The 26962-nt window shown below is 41.4% G+C and overlaps 1 protein-coding gene across 3 annotated transcripts in view; it reads left to right on the top strand.

Moving 5' to 3' along the window:
- The window catches only part of IQSEC1 (IQ motif and Sec7 domain ArfGEF 1), a 722374-nt gene that overhangs the window by 618461 nt on the left and 76951 nt on the right, over positions 1 to 26962 (top strand). For all 3 annotated transcript variants that reach the window (XM_075073331.1, XM_075073330.1, XM_075073332.1), the window contains exons 4-5: positions 13461 to 13743; positions 18306 to 19570. In XM_075073331.1, coding sequence (XP_074929432.1) covers positions 13461 to 13743; positions 18306 to 19570 — 1548 coding nt within the window. The remainder of the gene's footprint in view (positions 1 to 13460; positions 13744 to 18305; positions 19571 to 26962) is intronic.

Genomic DNA, 26962 nt, shown 5'->3' with positions numbered 1-26962 from the left:
AAACAAAAATAGAAAGAATACTAACAGGGCCTGAAAAGAAGCAGAGAGCAGGAATATGATGCTTGACTTCCTACAGAGCCTAAATGCCAACAAGCTGGATTTTAATTCTCTGGGCAGCGATATCATTCAGAGTTACCTCTCCCTCTGATTGGCTTGACACAACAGCTGAAGCCACAACAGAGTAGAGAGGCAAGGATGGCTGGTATGAAGACAAGGATTATTGTTGTACTGTAGCAAATGCTGTCTCAGCTGTGCACGCTGATCAGTTCTTCCCCAGCTGCAGAAACTGAATCTTTCTTTTTAAAATTAGTGTTGTGTAGGCTGCAGTGCATATTATGATAGCAAAATATTAATATGTATTTTGTACCTACTCAAAAGGAAAAGTTGCTCCTCCATGCCAGATGATGCATCTAAACAGATCATCTTCTTTTGTAAATAAATATTTCACAGCATAATTAATTCTAACACTAACATTGAGAAGAGTCATAGACTTAAATGGAATTACACAAATAAGATAATATGCAACATGAATAGGGGGAACAGAATCGTGTCTGGTAATAACTAAAATGTCATGGGGTATCAAGGGCTTCAGTAAAAAAAAAAAAAAAACCAGTCATGTTTGAAATGAAAAATGGCAGTTTTATAAAATGGCATATGACTTTTGGTTTTTCTGTGGAATCTAAATATCCTTTTGATACTTTCTCTGATAGTTGGTATCCAAAATGTTATAAATTCATTAACTCCTTTTCCAGCATAAAATAGGTTATAGTTTTCTTTTAGTAATAATTGTTATTAATTTTTTAAAATTTAAAATGTGGTGTAAATTCATTGCTACATTAAGCTGAGAAACATAGGATGTGATTTAATTGTAAACTAACTTTGCCAGAGGTAGCAGCATGCTGTTAAGCCGCACAAGTTCTGTTGGCTATTTCACAACTTCTAACAAGTAAAAAATAAATAGATAAATGAAATTTAAAAATACAGCTTTGGCGTTGGCATCAGTACAGAAGATGAGCTTACAGTGCAGTAAATAGGCATTTTGAGGCGTTTTTGTGCTTGTTTTGAAGAGGTATTTCCAGCCACTAGTCAATGTGTTGTCTCTGTTTGTTTGAACTGGTCAAGGCTGCAGTATCAGTTATTTAACCTTCACCATCTTCCTTGGAAGCTGAGGATTATCTCAAAGTAAGCTCTTTTTAGATGGATATTTTTAGTTCATAAATCTATAATAACCAGTGTCTCTGAAATGGTGTTATGAAATTTTATTTTGTTTTATGCCTTGTTTGTGCTTACCTTTTGTTAAAAAACAGTGATTTTTTTTTTTTTCTTATTCTACCTGGACTGGAGTAAAAGATTACATTACCTCATTAAAAAGGGCATAAGGTTATAGCTCAAAATGTGGAGTGATGGAAAGGGCTTTTGACTTATTTTCTGTTGCCTTTTATGGGGAAGATAGTTATTCATTGAGGGTGCCACTGAGATCAGTGGGCATTTTGCCACTGGCTCGAGTCCAGGATTTGGCCCTGAGGGAAAATTGTCCTCTGCAATCCATGTGATAGTACTTGGCTTTGGTATTCTGATATCGCTACACACACAGATCCCGTCCACTGTTGCCAGCAAAATATCCACATTTTGTCCTACCATGTATACTTGATTGGCAAATTGTGCCCTAAAACATCCTGTATCATAAGGTTTTTGTTACTGTTGAGAAACATGCAACTCTGTCTGGGTTTTCTTGGAAATAATTCTAAATTAATAAAATCAGCTCATTTGTGACATTGCTTTGACGTGGTTTTGAAGGTTACGTATTTTGGTTTTAGCAGAAGCAGCTGAATTTGTGGAAGAGCTTTCTAAGTAAAAGAAATTGGCCAATATTTCTTTCCCAGATGAAAACCTTTGTCAGTATCCAGGAATAATGATGTCATTCACAAGGACTTTCTGACATCATATATTTGAAGAGAGATTAGTTGAGCAGTTTGTTAGCATTGTTGCTGCTTTTGTGTGTTGCGGGGGAGGACGGGGAATTAAATCAGTTCCCTTAATATAACTGGCTGTATCATTTACTAGCATATTTCAAAATAGAAAAGGGAATGAACTAGATTCTCATCATCTGTAAATGTTGCTAATAATGTATCTCAACTCATTTTATCTCACCAACTCAAAATTGACTGGAAATATTGTAATGTTGAAAGAAGTAGGTATTAAAGCCATCAGCAACATGAAATGTCTATAGAAAGAGTTCTGTATTTTAAAAGATAATTTTAAAATTTCTCATATAAGTCATTTGAGACAATTGAACGCATACATCAGAGCTTTAATGAAACAGACCTCTGTTTTCTCAGTGGAAAGCGCCACAAGTGTATAAATCTAAGCCAACTTTGAAGCAGTGGGGTGCACTGTATAGTCAAATACTTTCGTTAAAATTCAGTTATGCATAGTGTAGCACAGCTTTGCTTTCAGCCTCATTTGTTTGTTTTTGTGCTTGTGTTTTGAGAACTGTGGTTTAAGACTTGAGATTCAAATAAGAGATCTTGTAGCTGTCATAAGCACCAAATCATGTGTGAGAACTCCTTTTCTTAGATGATCATTCCTATGTGGAATGCCTAGACTTTGACCTGGACCTTTTTTGCCACTCTAGTGCTTTTTCCAGGTGTCATCTCGGGAGGGTCTAACCATGGCAGCTACATCTGCAGCTGCCATTCTGTTTCTCTGTATGACTTCACGTCAGTTCCACTGATTGCTTCTGACTGCATACTGCTTTCCCTGAACCAGGTGTGAGAACTTGAATCTATTTCAAGGCAGCATCTATAATTACTAAGAGCTACAAGAGGCATTGATTTTTCCTTTTTTTGGAAACGCCTAGAGCATGAAGATACATATTTGATGCAAAACTGATAGGCAGTTCTGCTCCCCTCCATGATATTTAGACACTCAGTAATATTTGTTTTTAAAACTAAGACAAATATCTTGCAGTGGAATACTTTTATAAAGTAGCATTCTCATATAAAAGCGTCACTGTTTGATTTGCATTTAAATCCTCTTCACAAGTCTTATGACAAATCCCTCAAGTACCTAGATATTCCAGTTCTGGATGGTAATGTTTGTGGATAGAAATGTAGCTATTACAGGAACAAAGAAAGTAAGCTTGTATAATTTATTTTCTTTCCTGTATGACTAACATAGTATGTTTGTATACTTCTTCTGGGCAGAGATGGTTTGAACGGATTTGGGGAGGGAACAGGGCCACCCAGAGGACTCAGGGGGCCTGGGGTCCCGCCGCCGAATTGCTGCCAAAGATCCGGCACTTCGGCGGCGCGTCCTGGAGTGGAAGTACCCCCGCCGCCGCCAAATTGCCACGGAAGATGCTCTGGGGGCCCGGGCCCCGCGAGAGTTTTCCAGGGCCCCTAGAGCAAGTGAAGGACCTCGCTCAAGGGGTCCTGAAAAACTCTCGTGTTGGCCCTTGCGGAGCCCTTGCAAATTGCCCCACTTCCCCCCCGCCACCTCTGGGCAGCCCTGGGAGGGAGTAGAAAAAATGAAAGCTGGAGAAGGGGCAGATTTGATTGAAGAATTTCCCAAAATTGGCACCTGTGGAAATAGCATGTGAGTTTGAAGTATGTGGGGACAGAATAAGATGATGGCTTGTCCTCTTTAGGTATTTATGGAATCACAGGGGGCTTAATACAGCCTCCAATCTCCTAAATCATCATCTAGTGGCTAAAGCAGATAAATAAGAGTCAGGACACCTGAGCTGTGTTTCTAACTCTGCCAATGACTTGGTCTATAACCTTGAGAAAGTCGCTTAACTTTCCTTATGAGATATTTATAAGTTTGAGATCCTTGGAGGAAATACCTTTTATATAGGAGCAAATTATTATTATTATTGCAAATGTGTATATAGAGGCCTGCTTCTCTAGGTTATTAGTCTGAATCCAGACCATGGGAGTAGTGACTAAAAGTTATAATGATCTGATGGTTGAACAAAGACCTGTGTTAAATGAGGTCAGTGTTCTCCACCCAGTTATTGGTGAACAACTATCCAAAATAAATATTAAAAACTCCAAACCAGTGTAATCAGAAATGATTCTGATACTGTTGGTAGGAAAGCCAGCAACTGTTTGGTCAGGGATAATGAACTTCTCTTGTCTCTAGAAATGAGGCTTATGGAGGCAGCTTGCACTGCCACTGCTCATGCTATACTTGTTCAGAGATACTCTTGCAGTAATAATTTTAGTGCTCATGATACATTCTTGATCATGTTTTATAAAGGAGAATGTAAAGCAACATCTCCATTCTAATGATTACTTAATATATACCAAGAGGGGAATTTTTACTGACTGCATCTTTCACATTGGGTGCAAATGCACACTAAATCCTGCAGAAAATAAACTACATAGAATGAGTTTTGCATTATAAAGTCTTAGTACAGTTTTTACTGGCTTATTCACAGAAAAGCTTCCTACTGCTTCAGCTGGCATAAGGACTTGAACAGCGAGAATCCTGGATCAGCTCCCAACTGTGGTATGGTACAGGATGAACACACCGTGCATCCAGAAACTGAAGGGAGAAAAGACAGCTCTGCTATTGGTTAAGTCTTTTCTATCCAGCCACCAGTTGGCAGACTCAACAGGAAGATTGCAATTCCTGAGGCTAGGGTTTGTTTGCATTTCCTTGCAGAATATTTTTGGTCTGGCAACAAGGAGGCAAATGGCATGGTCATTGCAAACCTAATATAAATGCTTTAACCATCACAGTAGAATACATTTCTCGAAAAATGTAGAATCTTAATAATTAAAAAAAAAAAAGTGAGAAACTCAGGCATAAATATTTCATTAGGTTTGGTTTTAATTCAGATTGTGCAGACTGTCTGGAGTCTGGACTGCCATTCCTGGCAATGTTTAATCCCAGCCATGCTTTAAAAATTATCTGCTTCCTATAGAACAGAATGTGAGTACTGTCGTGGGCAAATTGAGCACTGGGGTTTTTTTCTATCTAATGTCAACTGGGAAGATGAGAAATTGGCTCTTTTTTTCACTTTCTATTCCTAATCTTCAAGCACGCCTTTAACACCTTAGCAACTGAGGAATTTACTGTACATGCCTTAGAATTCATGTTCATTTTGTTTTTGTATGGTTACAAAACATTATGGCAGAATGTCTAAGACCAGAGATCTTTGGAGATCCACCTGGTGGGACCAGAAGCAATGAAAGCAGGGACCTACTACATTGGGGGGAGAGGGGTAAAATGGGTCCCAGCCAGGGGCCACCCTTCTCCTTTGCATCCCTCTGCCCTGGACTCAAAACTATGTAGGGGAGACCCACCTTCTGAGATTCTGGGGGCACTGGAACCCAGGTGGTATTTCCCCTCCTTATGTGGGCTTGGGAGAAAATTACAGAGAACCGCCAGCTGGAGCAGAAACAGCCGAAGCAGGGACCTCTGAGCATTCCAATCAAAACTGTAGAATATTCCCTGACACTTTCTGCCCTGGCTGATCGGCTGTTTGCTCCTTCCCTCCTCAGTCCCCTCACCTCAGCTTCACTTCCCACTTGCCCCTTTTATTCTCCAACCCTGCCTTGTCTCCTCAGCCCCCTTCCCTTTTCTGTCCATTTAACTGATCTCCTCCTAAGTAAACCCACTTCTCTCCCCCTCCTGCCCCAAAATGCAGAACTAACCTCAGATAGTGTGATTTAACATGGTTTTGCTGTTCCCTTTGTTTGTGACTTCTACCCCTTCCCCTCCCTGCATATGTTTTGTCTGTTTAAACTGTAAGCCCTTCAGAGCAGGAATCAGCAATTATTCTGTGTTTGTACAGTGCCTAGCACAATGGGGACCCACTCTGCGCTGGCCCTTAGGCACTACCTTAAGAAACACGACTAATAATATAGTAGAAATGAATAGGCTCAGAACCACCAGTGCAGGCTATTGCATGCCTATAATCTAGTCACCTTTCCAACAAATCTTTGAGGAATACATAAATAGTGCTGGTATCTCTAATGCATATAACACCACCGGGTTTTTTTTGTGCCTGTTTTTGTTCTCACCTCTTGGTACTGCCTGGTCATAAGCCCATTCTAAATAAATCCTCTGATGGAAAAATAACCAGTGAGTTCACAAAGTCAAAGTAAAATATCCATTGGCAAAAATTTCTCTCTCAAACTTTTATTCCTCCCTCAATTTGATCAGATGGAGGGGCTTTCTAGTGTATTTGCTGTTCAAAAACTGCATGTGGTCTGGTTCTGCTATTGCACTGTTCAGAAACATGCTGATTTCTCTGCTACTTTCTTAATTCCAGAATAAAATCAACAGTGTGCTGGATTTCAACATTTGTGCGGTTACTGTAGCATATGTCCACTTATTCCATTAATTTGTGAACCCATTATAGCCTTATATATGCATTCAAATGCTTCGTGACCTGAGTGATTTTCAAGTTTTTATTTTACATTGTCTTGAATACTGACTGTTCCTCTTGCTTCTGAGGTTTTTTTAAAAAACATTCTTTACACAGTAATGTAGCTGCTAAGGCTCACAAGATAAAGTTGTCTGTAAAACAGGCATTTTTAAAGATGAAGCAATGAGACTTCTGTAAAATATTAATATTTACCATCTAATTTGCATTTCTTGATGTTCCTGTCATAGCATGGTGTGATGTTTATGAGCATTAAATGTGTCCACCTGCGGAGCCCATTCTTGCAACCTCTGCAGTCAATAGGAATTTTGCCATTGATTTCAGCTGGGAGCAAGATCAAGCCTGTAGTGTATAAATACTCAAGAGAAAGCTCAGGGTTTACTTTTTACTTTCCTAAAGTTTTGGGATAGCCCCCAATCTCTGTATTTGGCCCAAATGTGGAAGAAGTTTTTGTATTTTTATTTTTTTAGTTGCCTTTGTTTATATGCATGTGTTGTACAGTGTCAAGTTAAGGGTAGGTAAGATTTGTAAGGAAGAGAGAGAATGTGAGGGTGCAAATGAAAGGGCCCCATTATTCTACCAGTAACATTAAATATGAAGAGAATCTTGTCCTTTTTAAAACATTAATCGATTAAGCCTCGCAACTCTTTTTTGTGTATTATTTAATGTAATCAGGTGTAAACTGAGACACAGAGATAGTAAGAAACTTGCCTAGGATCACACAAAAAGAGTAGCAAGGCCAGGACTGAATCCCAAAAGTCTTGATCTTTCCTTCTGTGCCCTAACCACTAGACCACTCCCTCCAACTGCAGATTTAGTGAAGGCCTAGATAACTTGAGTGTACAGCTGCGTTTTTGCTCTACTATTTGTTTGTTTTGTCTAATAAGTAATCCCAGATGACTTCTGCCGTCAAGATCGCAGGAAAGGATTTTAAAAATACAACAAACTATTTTGTCCTTATTAACATCCGTTTTGCTCACTGTCATCCTGGTTATGTAGTATACTACTTTGGTTTAGTGTGAGGCTGGATTCTTCAGTCTATTCATCCTGGACATCCAGATAAATTAGTTAGAAAATAAGCTTTTGACAGCCATGGTCTCATATTGCCATCGTTCTTTGATTCAAACAGAGCAGCCAGCTTTGATTTTGTAAGCTGTTAGAACTCAGTGTGCATCACGGGTAATGCAGTGTTAGCTGCACTGCAGGCATGACCCTGTCTTACTGCCCTGCTGATGAGACAAACAGATCCTACTTGCATTCACATATATCACTTCTATTGATGTATTTTCATTTTTTTTAAAAAGTATGTATGCTTGTGTGTGTTAGATGAGGAGACACTATTGCAAGAAATCCAGATCTGCACATATGGTGGAGGGCAGAATACCTCTGAAGCCATCTATATTTCATTTTCCACAGCAGTTTTTATTCCTTGGGGGAAGGCAGGTTATTTTGAAATGTTGATTTTCACCTATAATCTTAAATATCTGTGAGAAGTAAAAACAATTTTAAAACGTTATATACAATTTGTTTCCATGTCTCTCCATGCCTTCCTCCATCCCATCTCCTTGCCCCTTTTCTACTGCCTTTTTTGCCTTGGTGCTATTAAAATCTATACAATTTGTGGTCTCTGCAGGCTTCTTTATAGCAGAACCTTGCTAATATCAAATGAGCCAATTCAGAGGGCTTCTTTTCTCTGCCAAAAAAAAAAAAATTAGAGGTGCAAACAGAATGTTACAAAGGATTTCCTAGGCCCAGTAGAAATCCTTATTTGTAATCAGTAATGTCAATATCATGAGTTATTCCAAATACTAACTTTCCATTCTTTCAGTCTGTCCATTTCATTCACTCCTTTGGTACAGTACTGACAGCAGCCTTTTCCTCTTCCTGGCTTGTCTGACAACTAAATTCCATCCTTATACTGAGACTGGAATGATACAGTATCACTAGAGTCAGAGAGTCACAGTTTGTCCCTATTGTTACTCTGTTCTCCTTTATTGTTTTATGGTTGTCATAGTGAGACCGTTGACTCCTAACCTCCTAATGTGTCATCTGAGTATTGTGGGAAAGAGGAACCAGTCCATAAAATCCAAAGTCTTCCTAAATAGACTGGAGCCCTGAAGAGTATCTTACTATAAATTGGGAATATCAGTGAGTATCATAAATAATACAGGTGCAGCCCAGTTTGATAAAGCTGAGAGATGGTGGAAGCCCCAAATTAGAATGGACCTGTAGTAATAAGCCCTCTCCTTGGCTCAGTTGTGCCTTGTAGGGGTGATATTCACAGTTTTTATTGTGCACTTCCTTGAGGAATTCACTATGCTTTACAAGCATGAATGTAGTTAATCTCACACAAGTTCTGCCAGGAAGTAGTAGTATCCCCCTCTTATAGAAGTGGGGAAATGAGACACGGAGTGAATAAAGCCTACATTTTTCAGAAGTGGTCACTCCTTGAGGAGATCTCAGCTTTTTGATAGCCAACTTAAGATACCTAGGCCTGTATCCTCAAAGGTATTTAAGAAACCAATGGGAGTTAGGAGCCCAAATTCTTTTGAGGATCTTATTCCTAGAGTTTGATTATTTTTTTTCGGAGATGTCTAGCACACTTGGCTCCCATTGCTTTGAATTGGAGTTGCGGGTGCTCATTAGTCGGAGATCAGTGACTGCTCCTGACTTCCAGTTCTCTACCTTAATCACATGCCCATCCTTACTCCCCTTGTATTTCATCATGTATTTTATTCCCTGCTGCTGTGAGGTATGGCAATTCAGCAGTGTTGGAAGTGGAAGATGCCAGACTAATCCAGGAGGAGAAGATTGATAGGAGGAGGGAACCAAAGGAGGCAGGAGAAGCTGAATGACCCCAAGTCCATCTATACCTCCTTGCAAATGTGCTTCTGTGGCTACAGGTTAATTGGCAGGTGGCTCCTTGAAAACCTCCTGCATTCCTTCCTTGCTCCCATGCAGCCCTTCATAGAGAGCAGCTGACATATACAGGCATGCCCATAGGCATCTGCCTACCAACCCATGCCCTGCTTCTCTGATCCTGAAACATTCAGCACAGCTGGAAGCATGTGCATAGCCTGGTCCAACAGAGCCACTAATGGGCAATCAGCTGAAGCAATGTGTAGCCTGAAGGTGAGATGGATAATGAGGAGAGCTGGCAGGCAGGGTGAAAGAGGGTGAAAGCCAGCAGGGGGAGAAGGGAGACCAAAGCAATAAAAGAGATTTACCAGGCCACGAAATGAAAAGAGGAAAGGCAAGAACAGGGCTAATATATATGTGGAGAAGGAGAAAGGACAGGGAAAACAGCCTGGGCCCAGGGCATGGAACAAGAATTGCTGCCAGGGCGCATATATGTGTGTGTGTGTGTGTGTGTGTGTATACTTGTTTCCCAGTAGGAATGGGGAGGGGAGAAGCCCTCTGTGGCTTCCCCCCCAATCCTGGTGGGGAGTGGGTGGGGGGTAGAAAGGGGGCTGAGGGGCACCCATCAGGAGCCTGTAGGGCAGCCAGGCTCCCAATGGGGAGCTGCCAGAGGAGCTGAGAGACCAGCCTCTCCTAATGTCAGTGGAAGCGCTCCTGAGGAGGCCGAGTACCACAAACCCAAGGAGGGTAGTGTGGAAATACAGCCACCTCAGCTATTACTGCAGTGGTGAAAGTCGACCTAACGTAAGTAGACTTACATTTCACTGTTTACCCTGCCAGACAGAGTGAATTGCATGATTGTAATTGTCACTATAAGGAGAGAGCAGTGTCCTCACACATGATGAGAATGTGACTCCCAATCCGTGGCTGGGTGAAAGTCTGGTGATGGCCTCCTTCCCCGCTAGTACACTGAGGAACTCGTATCTGGAATCCATTTTGGAGGAAATGAGTTACCTTACGTACTGTGGTTCTCAACCAGAGGTACACGTACTCCTGGGGATACTCAGTTTCTTCCAGGAGGCACACCAATTCATCTAGATATTTGCCTGTTTTACAGCCAGCTACACACAAAGCACTAGTGAAGTCAGCACAAACTAAAATTTCATACAGGCAGTGACTAGTTTATACAGCTCTATATACTACACGCTGAAATGTAAGTACAATATTTATATTCCAGTTGATTCATTTTTACCATTTAATTACAAAATGAGTGAGCAATTTTTCAGTACTAGTGTGCTGTGATACTTTTTTGTATTTTTATGTCTGATTTTGTAAGAAAATAGATTTTAAGTGAGGTGTAAATTGAGGCGTAGGCAAGACAAATCAGACTTCTAAAAGGGGTACAGTAGTCTGGATAGGTTGAGAACCACTTCTTTGGTGTAACCATTGGCAGGAGTAATGGGGGAGGAGATGATCCTCACCAGCCCATTACTGTTGTGAAATAAGATCTACTTTCCAAATTGCCACAGTTCTGTTAAATCCATTATATGATGGGGCAATGTGCAGCCCAGTAATAGTTTGGAGAAAATGACTTTAGCTGTCCTTAATACCACACACAAATCACATTTATTAAAATGTTCATACTTGCATTGAATGACATTTTTAATAAGGAGAGGGAAGGTGTGTTATTTGACAGGTGGATTTTATGTTTGATTCTGTTCTCACTCCTGTGCGCATGCGCACACACATGCAGTTCTTTACATTAGTGGGCAATGAAGGTCGGGGGAAAAGAAGAAAGAATCCAAATATGTAGTGGAGATCTGGCTTGCTTACTTGAAAAGTCTCTCAGACATTGTGCAGGAGGGCTGCATGTTGTAAAAGATAATTACTTCACTGCTGCTTCAAAGGTCAGGCACGTGGTAACAGGGAGTAGGTTTATAACCAAAATTAGATTAGCCATACCAATCATTCAAGGGTTGCATTCACTGCTCGAAAAAAAACACCTAAAATATTAAGAGGGAGACCGAAAGCATTTTAGAAAATCAGTGGCTTGGCCCCGAAAAAACAAAGTCTTTCAGATCAGTGCTGCAACTTTTTATTAATGGCATTAAAGGTCATTAAAAAGCCACGTACTGAAGGAATCGTTATTAAAACGTCAGTGTGGTAATCATAACAGTAGAAGGATTATTAAACATTTTACAATTTAAGAGGGGAGGAGGGCAAAAAATGTCGGAGCTAAGAAAGTAAAAATATTTAAACCTTGTGACAGTTGGGTGTCACTTGTCATAACTGGAGTATAAAACAAAGTTAATATGCTTGTGCTGAAACTACTTACATGGATAGATTTTAATTAGGAACTGACTAGGTACAAACAAATGCAGCCTAACAATGCAACCCTCAACTGGAAAAATACTGCTTAGCGCTGAAAGATGCAGTATGATGCAGTTTGGTAAGGAAATCCTCAATGGAATTTATTAAGATGGAAACTGTAAGTGTAGCTTTTTTTTTTATTTTTTATGAGTGGCTTCATATTTTCAATGTCAGTTACTAAACTTGGGATAATTAATCATTTTTTTAAAATTGAAACCCAGCTGTATTTTAAGGGAAAGGGATTTAGTTTCCTGTCAGCTTCCTTTTTGGAAAAAGTGACTTGTGTAGAGACTGAAATCTTTCCAGTTTGCATGTCTGAAAACACCTATTTTGGGAGAGTCACATTTTGATGAGACAAGGAAAGAGGAATTGCTTTCAATTTTAAATGTTTGTAGAAATATTTTGAGAAATCTAAGAGCCTTTTTTTTCCCCATTTACACAAGTACACATTGTTCAAGCCAGAAGAGGTTTGACAGTGTTAACCTTGATCTTTTCTGGCACTGCAATCCACTGGAGAATGTTCTTTCAGAAATCCCTCTGTACTTTGAACTGCTGAAGGGACTGCTGTGGTGTGTGTCTAACAGGGACCATAACATTTCATTTCTAAGAGACAACAGAAAAGCTTTTTTATGTTTGAGTGAATGTGAGCTGTATGAAAGTAATACATGAGAATGTAAAACAGGGTGAGGGCACGTGGAGTTTTATTTCTTGAGAGTCCTGGTGTATCTGTTCTTAAAATAAAAGGTAGGTAGGGAAAGTGTGGTTTTTTTGGTTCTTGTTGTTTTTGTTTTTTGCGCATGTGGGGAAGGGAATGTTACTGAGTCTTTTGAAAACCAGTGTAAATGAAAATCCGTTTCCTATCAGCGTTGTATGTAAGCAGGATACATAAACATGGAATTTGTCAGTGTTTGATTTGAGCTGTATGAAGAAGAAATATGGCATCTTGTACTGTAAGATTTTTCTAACATAAAGAAAAAACTAATGCAATATGCCATGAAAGAATAAATGGTACCTCAAGGTAATCTTTGAACAAGATTCAGTTTAGAAAAAATTCTGGTTGTATGTCACATTTCCTGAATTTCTCTTCCCCTGGTTCTTTAGCATTAGTATGATTTGTATGAAAACAGAATATTTGTTTCTGAGAGGTCTCAAGTTGTTCTAATGTGTATTCCACACATGAAGTTATGGTCCTTTTTTTGAGCTTGAAAACGCCATCTCTTGGGGTATTTTAAATCCAGATTGGACAAAATTCTACAAAATATAGTGTGAGAATAATCCTGCACTGGCAAAGAGATTAGATTACCTTCATAGATATTTTCCCCCATGTTTAATTTCTGTGAATACATTATACCTCACAGACCACAGAAAATCTCAGATTTACTTTGGGTAAGGGGGAAAATAATGTGACATTATTTCTTATATTTTGTCCTACATGACAAAAATACAAATATACATTTTGTGGTTTTGCAGTGGACTGAAGTAGAAATGAATGGAAGAAGCTCCTTTTGGAATTGTTTCTTTTTGCCTATAAATGGTCAAGTGAGTTATTCAGAATATTACTAAAAATTGTTACATAAAATTAAACAGGAAATCTCACTTTTGCTGCCTCAAGACCTCCGCAGCAAAAATAGAAATCTGTTTTAAGTAAATGCTAAATTTATGATCTAGGGTTATGTAGGTTAACTAACTACAGGTGAATTTTAACAGATAGTGAATTAAGTCTCAATAATCTGAAGCTAACTAGAGCTGTACTAATAGTTAACTGCCGAGATCTTTGGTGTATAATACTTACTAAAGGCTTTTTCCCCCCACCCTTTCTTTGTTTATCTAGTGTTGAAGGCGAAGCTCCAAGTAGTGAAACTGGCACGTCTTTGGATAGCCCATCTACTTACCATCAAGGACCTATAACCCATAGTTCGGCTATAAGCCCAGACCGTTATGACCATTCTGCTTACGGGCTGTACTCTGTCTCCCCTGGGCCGCAAAGATCTCGGAGGCCTAAGCTTCAGCACTCAACATCAATACTGCGAAAACAAGCAGAGGAAGAAGCTATTAAAAGGTCAAGATCACTTTCTGAGAGCTATGAACTCTCCTCAGACCTACAAGATAAGCAGGTATTTAATCTATCTTGCTTTATTTATGAATAAGGCAAAAGGGGCTGTTTGCCAACAGGGAAAAAGGAAAAAAAGCTTTAGGGAAGTTCACGTGTGCTGCTGAAAATGACACATTTTTATTTGTCTGAATCCAAGTTAGTTCAAAGCTGGCACAGTTGAATATTATTAAAATTCCATCCCCTTCGCTTAGGGTGACCAGATGTCCTGATTTTATAGGGACACTCCCGATTTTTGGGTCTTTTTCTCATATAGGCTCCTATTACCCTCCACCCCCATCCCGATTTTTCACATTTACTGTCTGGTCACTCTACCTCCACGCCACTATTTCTTTGGCTCACTGAGGCAGCTGCCAAAATTATGTTAATAACAAATATGACACATTTTCCAAAGTGAAAACTTAATTCTTCCACTGGTTATGATTTCATGGATTTGGCGTATATCTTGTTCACAGTGTGACATAATGCAGTTTTTTCCTCAGTAAAATTAGTCATTTTAAACTTGGAATGGCTTTGATGCTAGTGAAAGAAAGAAAGACTGACTGTTTCTTCTATAGTCACACTAAATTCGAAGTGCCAAATCTTGAGTTGTTCACTCAGGTTTTTCTCAGTCAGGCAACACTCCATTTGACTTCACTAAGAGCATGGCTACACTTGCAGATGTAGAGCTCTTTTGTTAAACCAACCTTCGGAGAGTACAGTAAGGAAAGCGCTGCAGTTTGTCCACACTGACAGCTGCAAGCACACTGGCGTGGCCACATTTGCAGCACTTGCAGTGGCATTGGGAGCAGTGCATTATGGGCAACTATCCCACAGAGCACCTCTTCCCATTTTGGCGCTGTGGCTTGTGGGAAGGGGGCAGGAGGTAGAAGGAATTCTGGGGCCTGTCCCAGTGCCCCATGATGCATCGCTTCGCATCACAGCAATCCCTGTGCTTCTGTCCACATTTGGTGCCATCTTTCAAAATTTTTTGTGCTGCACACTCTGTCTTCCCTTTCGGTCTGAGGAATATGCTGATGGGTCTTGCCAGGGCATCACGTTTGGCAGTCAAGATACCCATTAAGATCCAAACTGACAGTGAGGACTCTGACGATGATATGGACTTGAGTAACGCATACAACACAAGATTGCTTGTGGCATTCACGGACATGCTCACCACTGTGGAACGCCACTTTTGGGCTTGGGGAAACAAGCACAAGTGGTGGGATCATGTAAGTCTGGGATGACTAGCAGTGGCTGCAGAACTTTCAGATGAGAAAAACCACTTTCTTGGGACTGTGTGATGAGCTTGCCCCCACCCTGTGGCGCAAGGACACGAGATTGAGAGCTGCCCTGATGGTAGAGAAGCAGGTGGCTATTGCAGTCTGGAAACTGGCAACTCCAGATAGCTACTGATTGGTCGCAAACCAGTTTGGAATGGGAAAGTCAGCCGCTGGAATTGTGTTGATGCAAGTTTGCAGGGCCATTAATCGCATCTTGCTCAGAAGCTTCTTCCCCCAAACACTGATGAGGTCCAGCACCTTGCCATTGCTCCATACTAGGGATCGCCTGGCACGTGGAGGCATGGTCATCTGCAAAGATTCGCTGAGGGCACTCCATGCTTGGCTGAGCAAACAGGAAGGGGGATTTTTAAAATTCCCAGAGAATTTAAAGGGTGGATCTGATGGTTGGTCACCTGAGGGCAGGGCAGTAAAGTTCAAAGTGATGACCAGAGTGGCTAGAACAGGCATTGTGGGACACTTCAGGAGGCTGATCAGAGTGCATTAACAGACCAGGGCGTCCACACTGGTGCCATAGTGCTCCAGCAGGGGTGCATCAAGTGTTGTTCCACTCACCAAGGTGGATTACCAGGAGCGCTCTAGCTGTGGAGTCAGAGTGCTCTATATGCCTTGCCAATGTGAACGTGTCGTGATTTAGGTCGCACTGGGCTGCTTTAATGTGCTCTAACTCGCAAGTGTAGCCATGCCCTAAGACCTGAGCAGAAGTTGTGTAAGGACGTCAGGATGTCTCCCTAAAAAGGCCTTTCTACTTCTTTTCTAAACGTATGAAACATTTTTAAATCACATTTGAGGTATCTTGACAGCAGCTTTATTTGGAATGTGTTACCTTACACATTCTATCCAGTGTGTCCTTTTTGAATCACTGGTTTCACAACTTTAGGTATGTGTTTTTTGTTTAATTGAAAGATTTGTAATAAACAATACACCAGCACATGTCTGTTCTGCTACAGAGATCATACTTGCCATACACTATTTTGCTTACTGTGAGCAATGTTCTAAGTCCTATGTTGGTTTGTTTTAATGGTTGCTGTGACAGCCATGATCAGCTGAAAAAAACAAAATACAGAAACGTTATCTAAAAGGTAAGATATCGAATTAAGCTCTTTGCCATTTTTATTACAGTCTGCAAACTGCAAAAATATATTAAAAAATATAAATATATGGAGATATACTTATCTCATAGAACTGGAAGGGACCCTGAAAAGTCATTGAGTCCAGGCCCCTGCCTTCACTAGCAGGACCAAGTACTGATTTTGCCCCAGATCCATAAGTGGCCTCCTCAAGGATTGAACTCAGAACCCTGGGGTTAGCAGGCCAGTGCTCAAATCACTAAGCTATCTCTCCCCATAGAAGAGGTGCACTTCAAAAGAATATGCATTTATACAGTATATTTCTGGGTTACAACTTTATACACCAGAGATTATTGTATTATTGGTAATGGAACAGACAGGTTTTTCGATATTAACAGTGATCTAGATCAATTAAATAGTATGTGTTAGCTCATTTTAAAGTCATAAAGGTATTTGTAGGAATGAAGTTCAAAGGCAAATTCTGGCACATACTAAGCTTCATTGACTGACCAATTTTATAGATAGTGATTAACTGAGCTGTACGTTGATCTGTGAAACACAAGCATTCAAAGCTGTACAGAGAAGAGAAAGTGAGCTGCTCGCAGCATGTATTGGTAGTAAGTGGCAAAAATAAGAACGCTAGTTTGCAATTTATTAGAAGATTCAGACATAGCTTTTGGGTGCCATGGAGCATCAACACATTGAGACATGGAGGGCCACATTCTGAGCTGCGCCTAGGAGGTGCAGCCCAGGGTCATGGGGTAAGTGTGGCTTTAAGCCAAATTCTGAGTCTGGCTGGGGGCATGTCCAGTCTGCAGTGCACGTTAGAGCAGCCACAAGGGTTTCTCCAACTATGCACTGAATGGCCCTTTATGGGCCTTTTTGCCAGCCCTGGCACACAGCTACACCAGTGGCTGCACAGAGGATCTGTATAGAGCTCTAGACTGGCTGAAGAGGCCTCCTGCACTGCAGATATTCCACAGGGTCTAATTTCATCTGCCCCTTTTGTGCCATCTTAATGGAGAATCAGGGCTGCAGATGTTACATTATGAAGCATGCATTTCGTCTCGCAGACCTATACTAAAAGATAGTAACCCTTCAGAACAATAACAACATATGGTGGATCACTGTTCCGGAAAGCTTTAACTGCAGTCACAAAAAATATTTAAGATGTTAGTAAATATAGGCAAGGGTGTATCAGAAAGCAAGATAAATAGTAGAAAGATATTAGAAAATGTAGCCACAGAGCTTGTGAGCAATCGTGTGATTTCTCCCTCCCGACCCAATACTTTTCAATCAACGCGCCCAACAGAAAGAAAGTTGATCCTGGTATACTTGATGTGTTGGTGTTATCTTCTGGATGTGGCTAAAGGATAACAGCCTTAGGATGTTTTAAGGAAAAACAGTCCTTGCTCACTCTTGGGGAAATATATTTTATGAAATGTCAACTTTAGTTTTACTGTTCCTTTTAAATTTACATTAGTAGTTTTTAAAGACAACAAAAGTCATGAATTATTCATAGTATTTTGAGATTAGTTAACTGAATATTCTCCCACACAAAATCATATATATTAATTTGTGTGTTTAGCTATTAATGGATATAATAGTAAGTACATTTGATAGGAATTGATCAGTTATGATAATACTAGGTCATAATAATAAACATTTCTGATCTTCAGAACATTTTACCAACATCCTTGCAGCATCTCTGTGAAGTAGATAAGTCAGTATTATCTCAGTTTTACAGATGAGAAGATTGAGGTAGAAAATGTAAGTGCCTTGTTGAAAAGCCAGGTTAACTAAAATACACTCCTGTTTCATTGCTTCTTGAAAATGCTTGAAATATTTGCAGGCTAGAAAAGGTGAGCAAGAAAGTATTTTAAGCACACTACAGCTGCAACCAGACACCTGGAATGGCTTCTCAGGAAAATATGCATTCTTTTTATTTATATAAATTGGAAATGGCATTATTATGACCAATTTTTTTAAAGGACTACTCAAATAATTTTATATGAAATTATATAGCTAATCTATCGAGTTTGAGTTTTTATTTTACACATTGAATATTTGATTGTCTTTTGAAAGTTCTTTAGATGTATGACTAAAATATATCATTTTTCTGTGGTATTTATAAAGATCTATCTAAGCATCAGGTGTCAGCTAGTAACTTTTAATGAGTCCTTGCATTATAAAATATTTATTTATTTCCTTTCTAGGTGGAAATGCTAGAACGGAAATATGGGGGCCGTCTCATAACTAGACATGCTGCTCGTACTATACAAACAGCTTTTCGCCAGTATCAGATGAACAAAAATTTTGAGCGGCTTAGAAGTTCTATGTCTGAAAATCGTATGTCAAGACGCATTGTGCTGTCCAATATGAGAATGCAGTTTTCCTTTGAAGGACCTGAGAAAGTCCATAGCTCCTACTTTGAAGGGAAGCAAGTTTCTCTTACAAATGATGGGTCAAAAATAGGAGCCCTTGTCCAATCTGAATGTGGTGACCTCGGGGATTCAGCCACAATGAAATCTCCAGCAGCATCCACTGATTTTGCTGATGCTATAACAGAACTGGAGGATGCTTTTTCAAGGCAGGTCAAATCTCTTGCAGAATCAATTGATGATGCACTAAATTGCCGTAGTTTACATTCGGATGAAGTCCAGACTCCTGATCAAGTCAGAAGTCGTGAAATGGAGAGGGATAGTTGTAGTCAAATTAAGCCAGCAATCCATAATGTGGATCACCGGAAACTTGATGAGATGACTGCATCGTACAGTGATGTTACATTATATATTGATGAGGAAGAGTTATCTCCACCTCTTCCCCTTTCCCAATCAGTGGACAGACCATCTAGCACAGAATCTGACTTGAGGCTTCGATCAAGGAACTCTTCTCAAGAGTACTGGTCCATGACCCACAAGGATGATAAGATAGACACTGATACAAGCTGCAGGAGCACCCCTTCGCTGGAATGCCAGGAGCAAAGGATGAGAATGGATCATCTGCCATTGCTAACTATAGAACCACCTAGTGATAGTTCAGTGGACTTAAGTGATCGCTCAGAAAGAGGCTCATTAAAGAGACAAAATGCGTATGACCGGGGAATCACTAGTCAACAAGGAAGCCCGAAACATATCCCACATGGTATTCCTACCAAAATGATATCCCGAGAAGAACAGGAGGCTAGGCACAAGCCAAGACCCATTGATAGTCACTTAGCAATTAATGGCACTGCAAACAGGCAAAGCAAATCAGAGTCTGATTATTCTGATGGTGATAATGACAGCATCAATAGCACTTCCAATTCTAACGACACAATAAATTGCAGCTCTGAGTCCTCTTCTAGAGACAGCCTAAGGGAACAAACCTTAAGCAAACAAACGTACCATAAAGAAACTCGGAACAGCTGGGATTCGCCTGCCTTCAGTAATGATGTTATCAGAAAACGCCATTACAGGATTGGACTGAATCTTTTTAATAAGTAAGTACAATGCTGTTCTGTTTTTCCCCTCATTATTTGGTAATATTTCAGTCCCTCAAATGAAGGAATATGTAACTCAGAATCAGAGGATGAATAAGACTGATCTGTGATACTGGCTTTTCAGCCAGAAGTAAGCCCCCAGACCCACAATTGGAGGAGTTTTAAGTAAGAAGCAAAAAGAAAGCAGTATATGTGCATAGAAATCATAGCAGTTAGGTATGGAAACGGGCCAGTTAGATCATATAGCTGTTCCCTTGTCAATGCGTGATTGTTCTGTCTGGCATGTTACTGGTCATCATGAATAAAGTTGACATCTTTAAAATTAGCAATCAGTATGAGAAGAAAAATAGCATATGGCATGGCTAATAATCAAGGCTATGATATTTACTCACGGAGATTGTGGAAGTCACGGAATCTGTGACTTCCAGTGACCTCATGACTTCAGCCTGCAGTGGTCGGGAGCTGCAAGGTCCCCGCCGTCCACAGAAGCAGGGAGCTGTGGGGTACCCTGGCAGCCCCCAGAGCTCCAAGCCGAGGGTAGTAGGGACCCTTGAGCTCCGACATCCAACCCATGGGGGGGGGCCTGAAGCTCCTTGCCTGCAGTGGGGCAGCTGCACAGGGGCTATGTGGGGACCCTCAGATCCGCTTTTGTCACGAATATTTTTAGTGAAAGTCATGGACAAGTCACAGGCAATAAAAAAAAAAAAAAAAAAAAAAAAAAATCATGGAAGCCATGACCTGTCTGTGACTCTTACTAAAAATATCCATGACAAAATTTTTGCCTGACTAATGACTGAAGAGACTATAGGAGAGAATAAACAATTAGCTTCTAGAAAATGATTGTTTTACTCTGTCTGGCTTTTGGTCGTTGTAGATATGATAGAATCAACTTTTTTTTCCCCCACATATTCATATGTGGATGTTATAAATTTTGTTACCCAGGCATTTACAAAATGAGTGAAATCCTGTCACTATTAAAGTCAATTGGGAATTTTGCTATTGACTTCAACACATAATTTCTTCACTTGAGACCACTGTGTAACTGTTAACCTGTACCCTCTGTGTTGGTTGCTTTTAATACATACATCTTTTTAAAAAATTCTTTGTCTTCAAATTACTGGAGTTAAACAGTCAAATCTAATTACAGTAATGTAATCTGATGGTTAGAGTGGTGACTGAGTAGTAGAATTTCTAGATTCTATTCTTGGCTATATTATTGACTTTGCTGCATGGAAAGACACTTTTGTGCCTCTGTTTCCCCATCTGTACAATTGGTATAATTACATTACTTAGCCACAAACTTCTTCAGGGCTTAATTAACATATATAAACCTCCTCTCTATGTGTAGATAAAGGGTGCTGGACAAGTGCCAAAATTCATTCTTGACAGATTTCAGAGTGGTAGCCTTGTCAGTCTGTATCAGCAAAAAAAACGAGGAGTGCTTGTGGCAAACTTAAACTATTTTCCCCATGCTAATTTTCCCCATACCGTTACTCACACATTCTTGTCAAGTGTTTGAAATGGGCCATCCTGATTATCACTACAAAAATTTTTTTTCCTGCTGATAATAGCCCATCTTAATTTATTAGTCTTGTTAGTGTTGGTATGGCAACCTTCATTTTGTGTGTGTGTGTGTGTGTGTGTGTGTGTGTGTGTGTCTATAATCTTCCTACTGTATTTTCCACTGCATGCATCTAATGAAGTGGGTTTTAGCCCACAAAAGCTTATGCCCAAATAAATTTGTTAGCCTCTAAGGTGCCACAAGTACTCCTCGTTCTTTCTGAAGATTCATTCTTATTATCCTTTTAAAAACATTGGCAGCCATGGTGCTATTTGTAGAAGTGTTAGGAATTCTCCTCGAAGTCTAGCAGGACCTTTTTGTGAGAATTGTGTAGCTTCTAATGAGCTACTGGGTGCTTCAGCTTCCGTTGAAATTTCATACGAGTCAGTTTGCAATGCTGGCGGCTGAATAGGAACAGTAATTTGTTTTATGTGGATTAATAAATCCAAGTCAGTTTGTCTATTATATGCTGTAACATTGCAAATCATGTAAATCTGACACCTTCATGTATAGTTTCATATTCTAGTACAATGCTAAATATGGATCCGCCAGGTCTGACTGTAAAAACCTGTGTGTGTGTGTGTGTGTGTGTGTGTGTGTGTGTGTTTTTGAGGTTCTATTGCAAGGCAGGTAAAGGCTTTAATTCCATTGACCTCTATAATAGGGGAAAAGGTTTGCAGGCTTCCGCTAGAAGTGAATCTGGGGATGAAAGCATGTCTAGTTTAAGAATATCTTCAAAAGATTCAATGTTCATTGAAAAAGAGAGACAGGTCGACACACGTTTGGATTGACCTTAATTAGTCATTGAGGGACGGTATGGCTTGCGTGGGCTGATCTTGTCTCTCTCTCTTACGAGGTGTGGCTGGTGCTATTATGGTGGTCTCTAGTGCATTATAGTGAGTTTTTTTGTTTTTTTCGCTGTTTTGCATAGAGTGAGCTTCAGGCCTGACATACGCTCTTTTGGTGGCTATGGAACAGACTTAGAGAATGGAACGAAAGGACTCAAGCAACACACACGAATGATGCATCTGGTAATTGTCAGCTGCTCCCAGTTCACATGCTCGCAATCTGTCAGTATGGAGCTGGACAATGGGGGGGGGGGGGAATGAAACAAATCCCAAACAACATGTACAGAAGAGAATAGAGGAGAGTGTTCTCCAAAAGACATTTAAGTGATCTTTCTGCATTGTTGGTTGGGCAACTGAGAGGATAAAGAATGCTATTGAATTTAATGTTGAGTTAGTAATACAGTGTTGGTTTTGGTTTTTTTAAGTATCCTGTCAATGGCAAGTCCTCAGAAACATAGCACTATACAACAACTCAGGTTTACTCCTGGGGGAATTCTGCACGAAAATATTAAATTATGTGCACAATATTTTAAATTCTGCATATTTTATTTGTCAAAATAACACAATATAATCCTTCCCGTTTCAATTATTTTTGTAATTTATTTCAAAATACCTGTCAACAAGTATGTCAAAAATACAGACAACAACAAAAAAGATCCCACCAGGAGCAGAGGCAAAGATATCATTACTACAAGCCGGTTTCAGTTGGGAGGTGCTGGAGGGGGCTGTGTGGGGCACCCTCAGAATCCAGATATCTGCACCCCATTCCCCACGGAGCCCAGCTGTGGGGCATCCCTAGAGACCAGACACCTGTACCCCACTTCCCCCAGAGCTCAGACATCCCCCACAGAGCCTTTACTCCCCCTAGCTTCTTTACTGTCCCAGCGGCGAATGCAATGTGGGGTGGCCCTGCCCTTTCTTATCCTTTACCAGAGCTGGGTCTCCTGGGTCCTCTCCTGTCTGCAGGAGAATGAGGCTAAAGCTGGGCAGCCAGAACATGCAGAACTAGGCTGAGTGCTCTGCTCACTGCAACCTGGAGAGCTGGGTTCTGCATAGTCCAGCAGCCCCTAATGCAGCCCCAGTTCTGCAAGGGAAACATGAAAATCTGGGCAGAACATTAATTCTGCACAAATTCTGCATTGTGCAGTGGCGTAGGAGTACAGGTTGCACCTTTTGTGAGTGTATGGTTTTTTCTTTTGTTTGTTTGTTGTTTTAACTGTGTATGATTTTCCCATATGAGCTTCTATGTTGGCACATGGCTGCCAAGTCTTACAGGCTTGCACTGAGTCATCCAGATTCTATGGATAGGATATTTGCACAGACAATGCCAAGTTTCATATAGATCTTGCTTGGCGCTAGAGTTCTTCTTTAAGACCCATGGGATTGTGTAAGACATGCAGATGCTGGTTCTGTCCAAGAAGCCAATTATACCTTCTTTTGGCAATGTAAAAGCAGCAAGGAAAATCATCAGCAAAGTGTCAGTTTCGTTCTGAGAAACAAGTAGGTAAAGCTCCTAGAACAGTGGTTTTTTTGTTTTGTGTTTTTTTTGAACTGCAGTTGCAGAATGTAAGGCACTGGGTCATGCTGGCTATGGTCAGCACCTCCAACCAGGCCGTTAAAAGTCCTGTCGGTGGTGCTGCCCAGCAAAGGCAGGCTAGTGCCTACCTGTTCTGACACTGCTGCTGACCTCCCACCCGAGGTAACCCCATACCTCCAACCTGTGCCCCAGAGTCTGCACCTCCAGCCTAGAGCTCTGACCTCCTCCTGCATCCCAAGCCCCTGGCCTAGCCCAGAGCCTCCTCACACCTTGAACCCTCATTCCTAGCCCTTCCCACACCCCATACCCCTCATCCCCAGCTCCGTTGGGTCATGGGCGTCAACAATTTCCTTCAACTGGGTCACCAGAAAAAAAAGTTTGAAAACCACTGTCCTAGAAACACCCATTGGGAAGTCAGAGCGTATCATCTCACTTAAACTTCAAACAACCCATCAGCTCTGTGAACATCATTAGTGCCTATGCAGCAACACTCATATCTAGCCCCGAGGAGGAGGATACATTTTACGACTCTTTGCATCAAGTTGTCTAAAGAATAACAGCCATTCAGCAACTTTTCCTCCTTGGTGACGTTAAGAATCGGTGCAGACAACAACTCATGGCCAGATGAATGAGAATGGCCAACGACTTCTTGAATTCTACCCCCAACACCAAATGTGCATTACCAATTCATATTTTACAGGAAAACATCGCCACAAAGTGTCATGGTGACATCCACAATCAGGCCACTGGCACCAATTAGACCTTGTTATCATAAGGAGGAAAGACCTACCCTTGGTGCAGAACACTCGCACATTCCCCAACACTGAATGTGGGCTTGCTCCTAGGTTTTGCTCTATGTAGTTTCTTGGCTGTAATCTTCACTTTGCTAATAAATCAAGGAAAGGTCAGTGTCACAATCAATGCTATTAACACCACAAATTCCTGGCATTTCCTCTGGTTTTCGAAGGCTTTTGAACTTAGCGTGTATGGGAAGTCATTACCAGAGAAGGCAGAGGAATTTTGGGAAGATTTAACAACAACAATCCATAAAACAGATTTAGTTACGTTTGAGGGAAAGAGAAACCATCAAAAAAAGAACTGGTTTGAAGAAAATGAAGCAGAACTATTACCTCTCATCAACATTAAGAACACAGCCTATCTGGAACACAAGAAGAAGCCAACAGAGAGCACCAAAGTGAGACTTTGACATGCAAAAACCGAGATACAACGAACAAGCAGGTGCTGTTCAAATCATTACTGGGTCAAGCTCTGTGAAGAGATACAGACAGCCTCAGACACAGGAAATCTTAAAAGTCGTGTATGACGACCTGAAGAAAGCGCTAGGTCCCACTGTCGACAAGGTTGCCCCTCTCAAATTGCACAGCGGTGAAATCATTGGGTTGAAGACTATTAAGAGCTATACGGACAAGAAAGAAACATCACCAGCAAATCACTGGACCAAACACTAACTCTACCGATCATGGCAGAGCTAGATGTGGAGCCCATTGTAGAAGAGCTAAGCAAGGCCATTGATTTGCTATCAAGTGTCAAGGCTCCTGGAAAAGATGGCATCCCAGAGGAAATCCTCAAGTGCAGGAAAGACAGCCTATTACCATATCTTCATCAGCGGCTACTTAAATGCTGGAAAGGGGGTGAGGTACCACAAGAAATATGTGATGCAAACATCATCACTTTGTATAAAAAGTGAAAAGGGTTACTGAAACGACTACAGGGGTTTCTTGCTACTAAGCATAGCAGGCAAAGCAGATTGAGGGCTGGAAGATCAATTATAGACATGATTTTCTCTGCATCAACTCCAAGAAAAGTGCAGAGAGCAAAACTGACCATTGTGCATTGCCTTTGTAGACCTAATTTAGGGGTAGGCAACCTATGGCACTCGTGCCAAAGGCGGCACTCGAGCTGATTTTCAGTGGCACTCTCACTGCCCGGGTCCTGGCCACCGGTCTGGGGAGCTCTGCATTTTAATTTAATTTTAAATGAAGCTTCTTAAACATTTTAAAAACCTTATTTACTTTACGTACAACAATAGTTTAGTTATATATTATAGGCTTATAGAAAGAGACTGTCTAAAAATGTTAAAATGTATTACTGGCACGCAAAACCTTAAATCTGAGTAAATAAATGAAGACTCAGCACACCACTTCTGGAAGGTTGCCGTCCCCTGACCTAACCAAAGCATTCAACACAGTCAGCAGAGCAGATCTATTTGCAATACTAGAAAAGACATGATGTCCATCAACCCTGTTAAGTTTTATATGATCATTCCACAACAACATGAGAGCAAATATCCTGTTTGACGGGTCCACTTCGGATAGCTTTGAGATGAAAACTGGAGTGAAGCAAGGATGTGTTCTTGCCTCTACGCTCTGGAATCTTCTCAGCACTCTTGAACTGTGGGTTTAGGGACATGAAAGATGGAGTATATCTCCACACAAGATCAGATGGGGAAACTCTTCAACCTGTCCTGACTAAAGTCAAAGACCAAAGTCAAAAAGATGCTAAACAGGGAACTTCTATTCACTGATGCTGCTGCCCTCATAGCCCACAATGAAGATCTATTACAGGAACTCATGGACTGCCTTTCAAGTGCCTGTCAGGCATTTGCTCTCACCATCAGCATCAAGAAAATGGTTGTATTAAGACCGGGGGTTCCACAAGATCCTTCAGTTACCTTAAATGTCAACCAGCTTGTAAGGAGGCGCCCTGGCTCCCTGCCGCACCTGAGGGGGAAGAGCCAGAGCAGGCACCTCCGTGGGCGGAGCCAGTACTGCCTGTTCCCGCCCCCCGGAAGTCAAGGGGCGGGACAGGAAGTATAAAAGCCAGGGCCCAGAGCTCAGTTAAGCCCAGGATGCCGAAGAGCACAAGACAAGCCCGACTCCCCAGCCACAGCTGCCCTGTGCTCTACTATCCAGGGAGCGCTGGCGGCCTGCCGCGGCCGGTATCCGAGGAGCGCTGGCCGGACCTGTCCGGCTGGGTATCCTGAGGACCTCAGCCTGAATACCCTGCGCCGCTGCCGAGGAGCCCAGAGCCGCTTCCCCACCAGCCGCGAGAGCATGGCTGGGACCTGCCGAATTAGCGACGCGACAGTGTACCAGGAGGGAAGTTGGAAGTAGCCGGGGGCGTGACGACACAGCCGCAGAAGGCCCGACCTATGGCCGTGTAGCCCAGGATCCCCACGGACACCCTGTCAGTGTGTTTCGGTTGAGCTAAACTGACACCCTGTCAGTGTGCGTCCGGACCCCACTGACCGCCTTAGCGGCGACCACCGCTGCCAGGCCCGGGCTGGAATGCAGAGGATTGGTGGGCCTGTGTTCCCCGCACCTGAACCGGCTGGCAGAATCTCCTCCTTCACCCAGACCCCTGAACTGTTTGTGCCCACCGCCCTGCCTAAGGGCCAGGGCCTATAGACTTTGCTTGCTCAGCCC

The sequence above is a fragment of the Chelonoidis abingdonii genome, chromosome 17 (genome assembly GCF_003597395.2).
Source record: "Chelonoidis abingdonii isolate Lonesome George chromosome 17, CheloAbing_2.0, whole genome shotgun sequence".
Classification (NCBI taxonomy): Eukaryota; Metazoa; Chordata; order Testudines; family Testudinidae; genus Chelonoidis; species Chelonoidis abingdonii.
The sequence above is the reverse complement of the archived record's forward strand: the minus strand, read 5'-3'. Positions and strand labels throughout refer to the sequence as shown.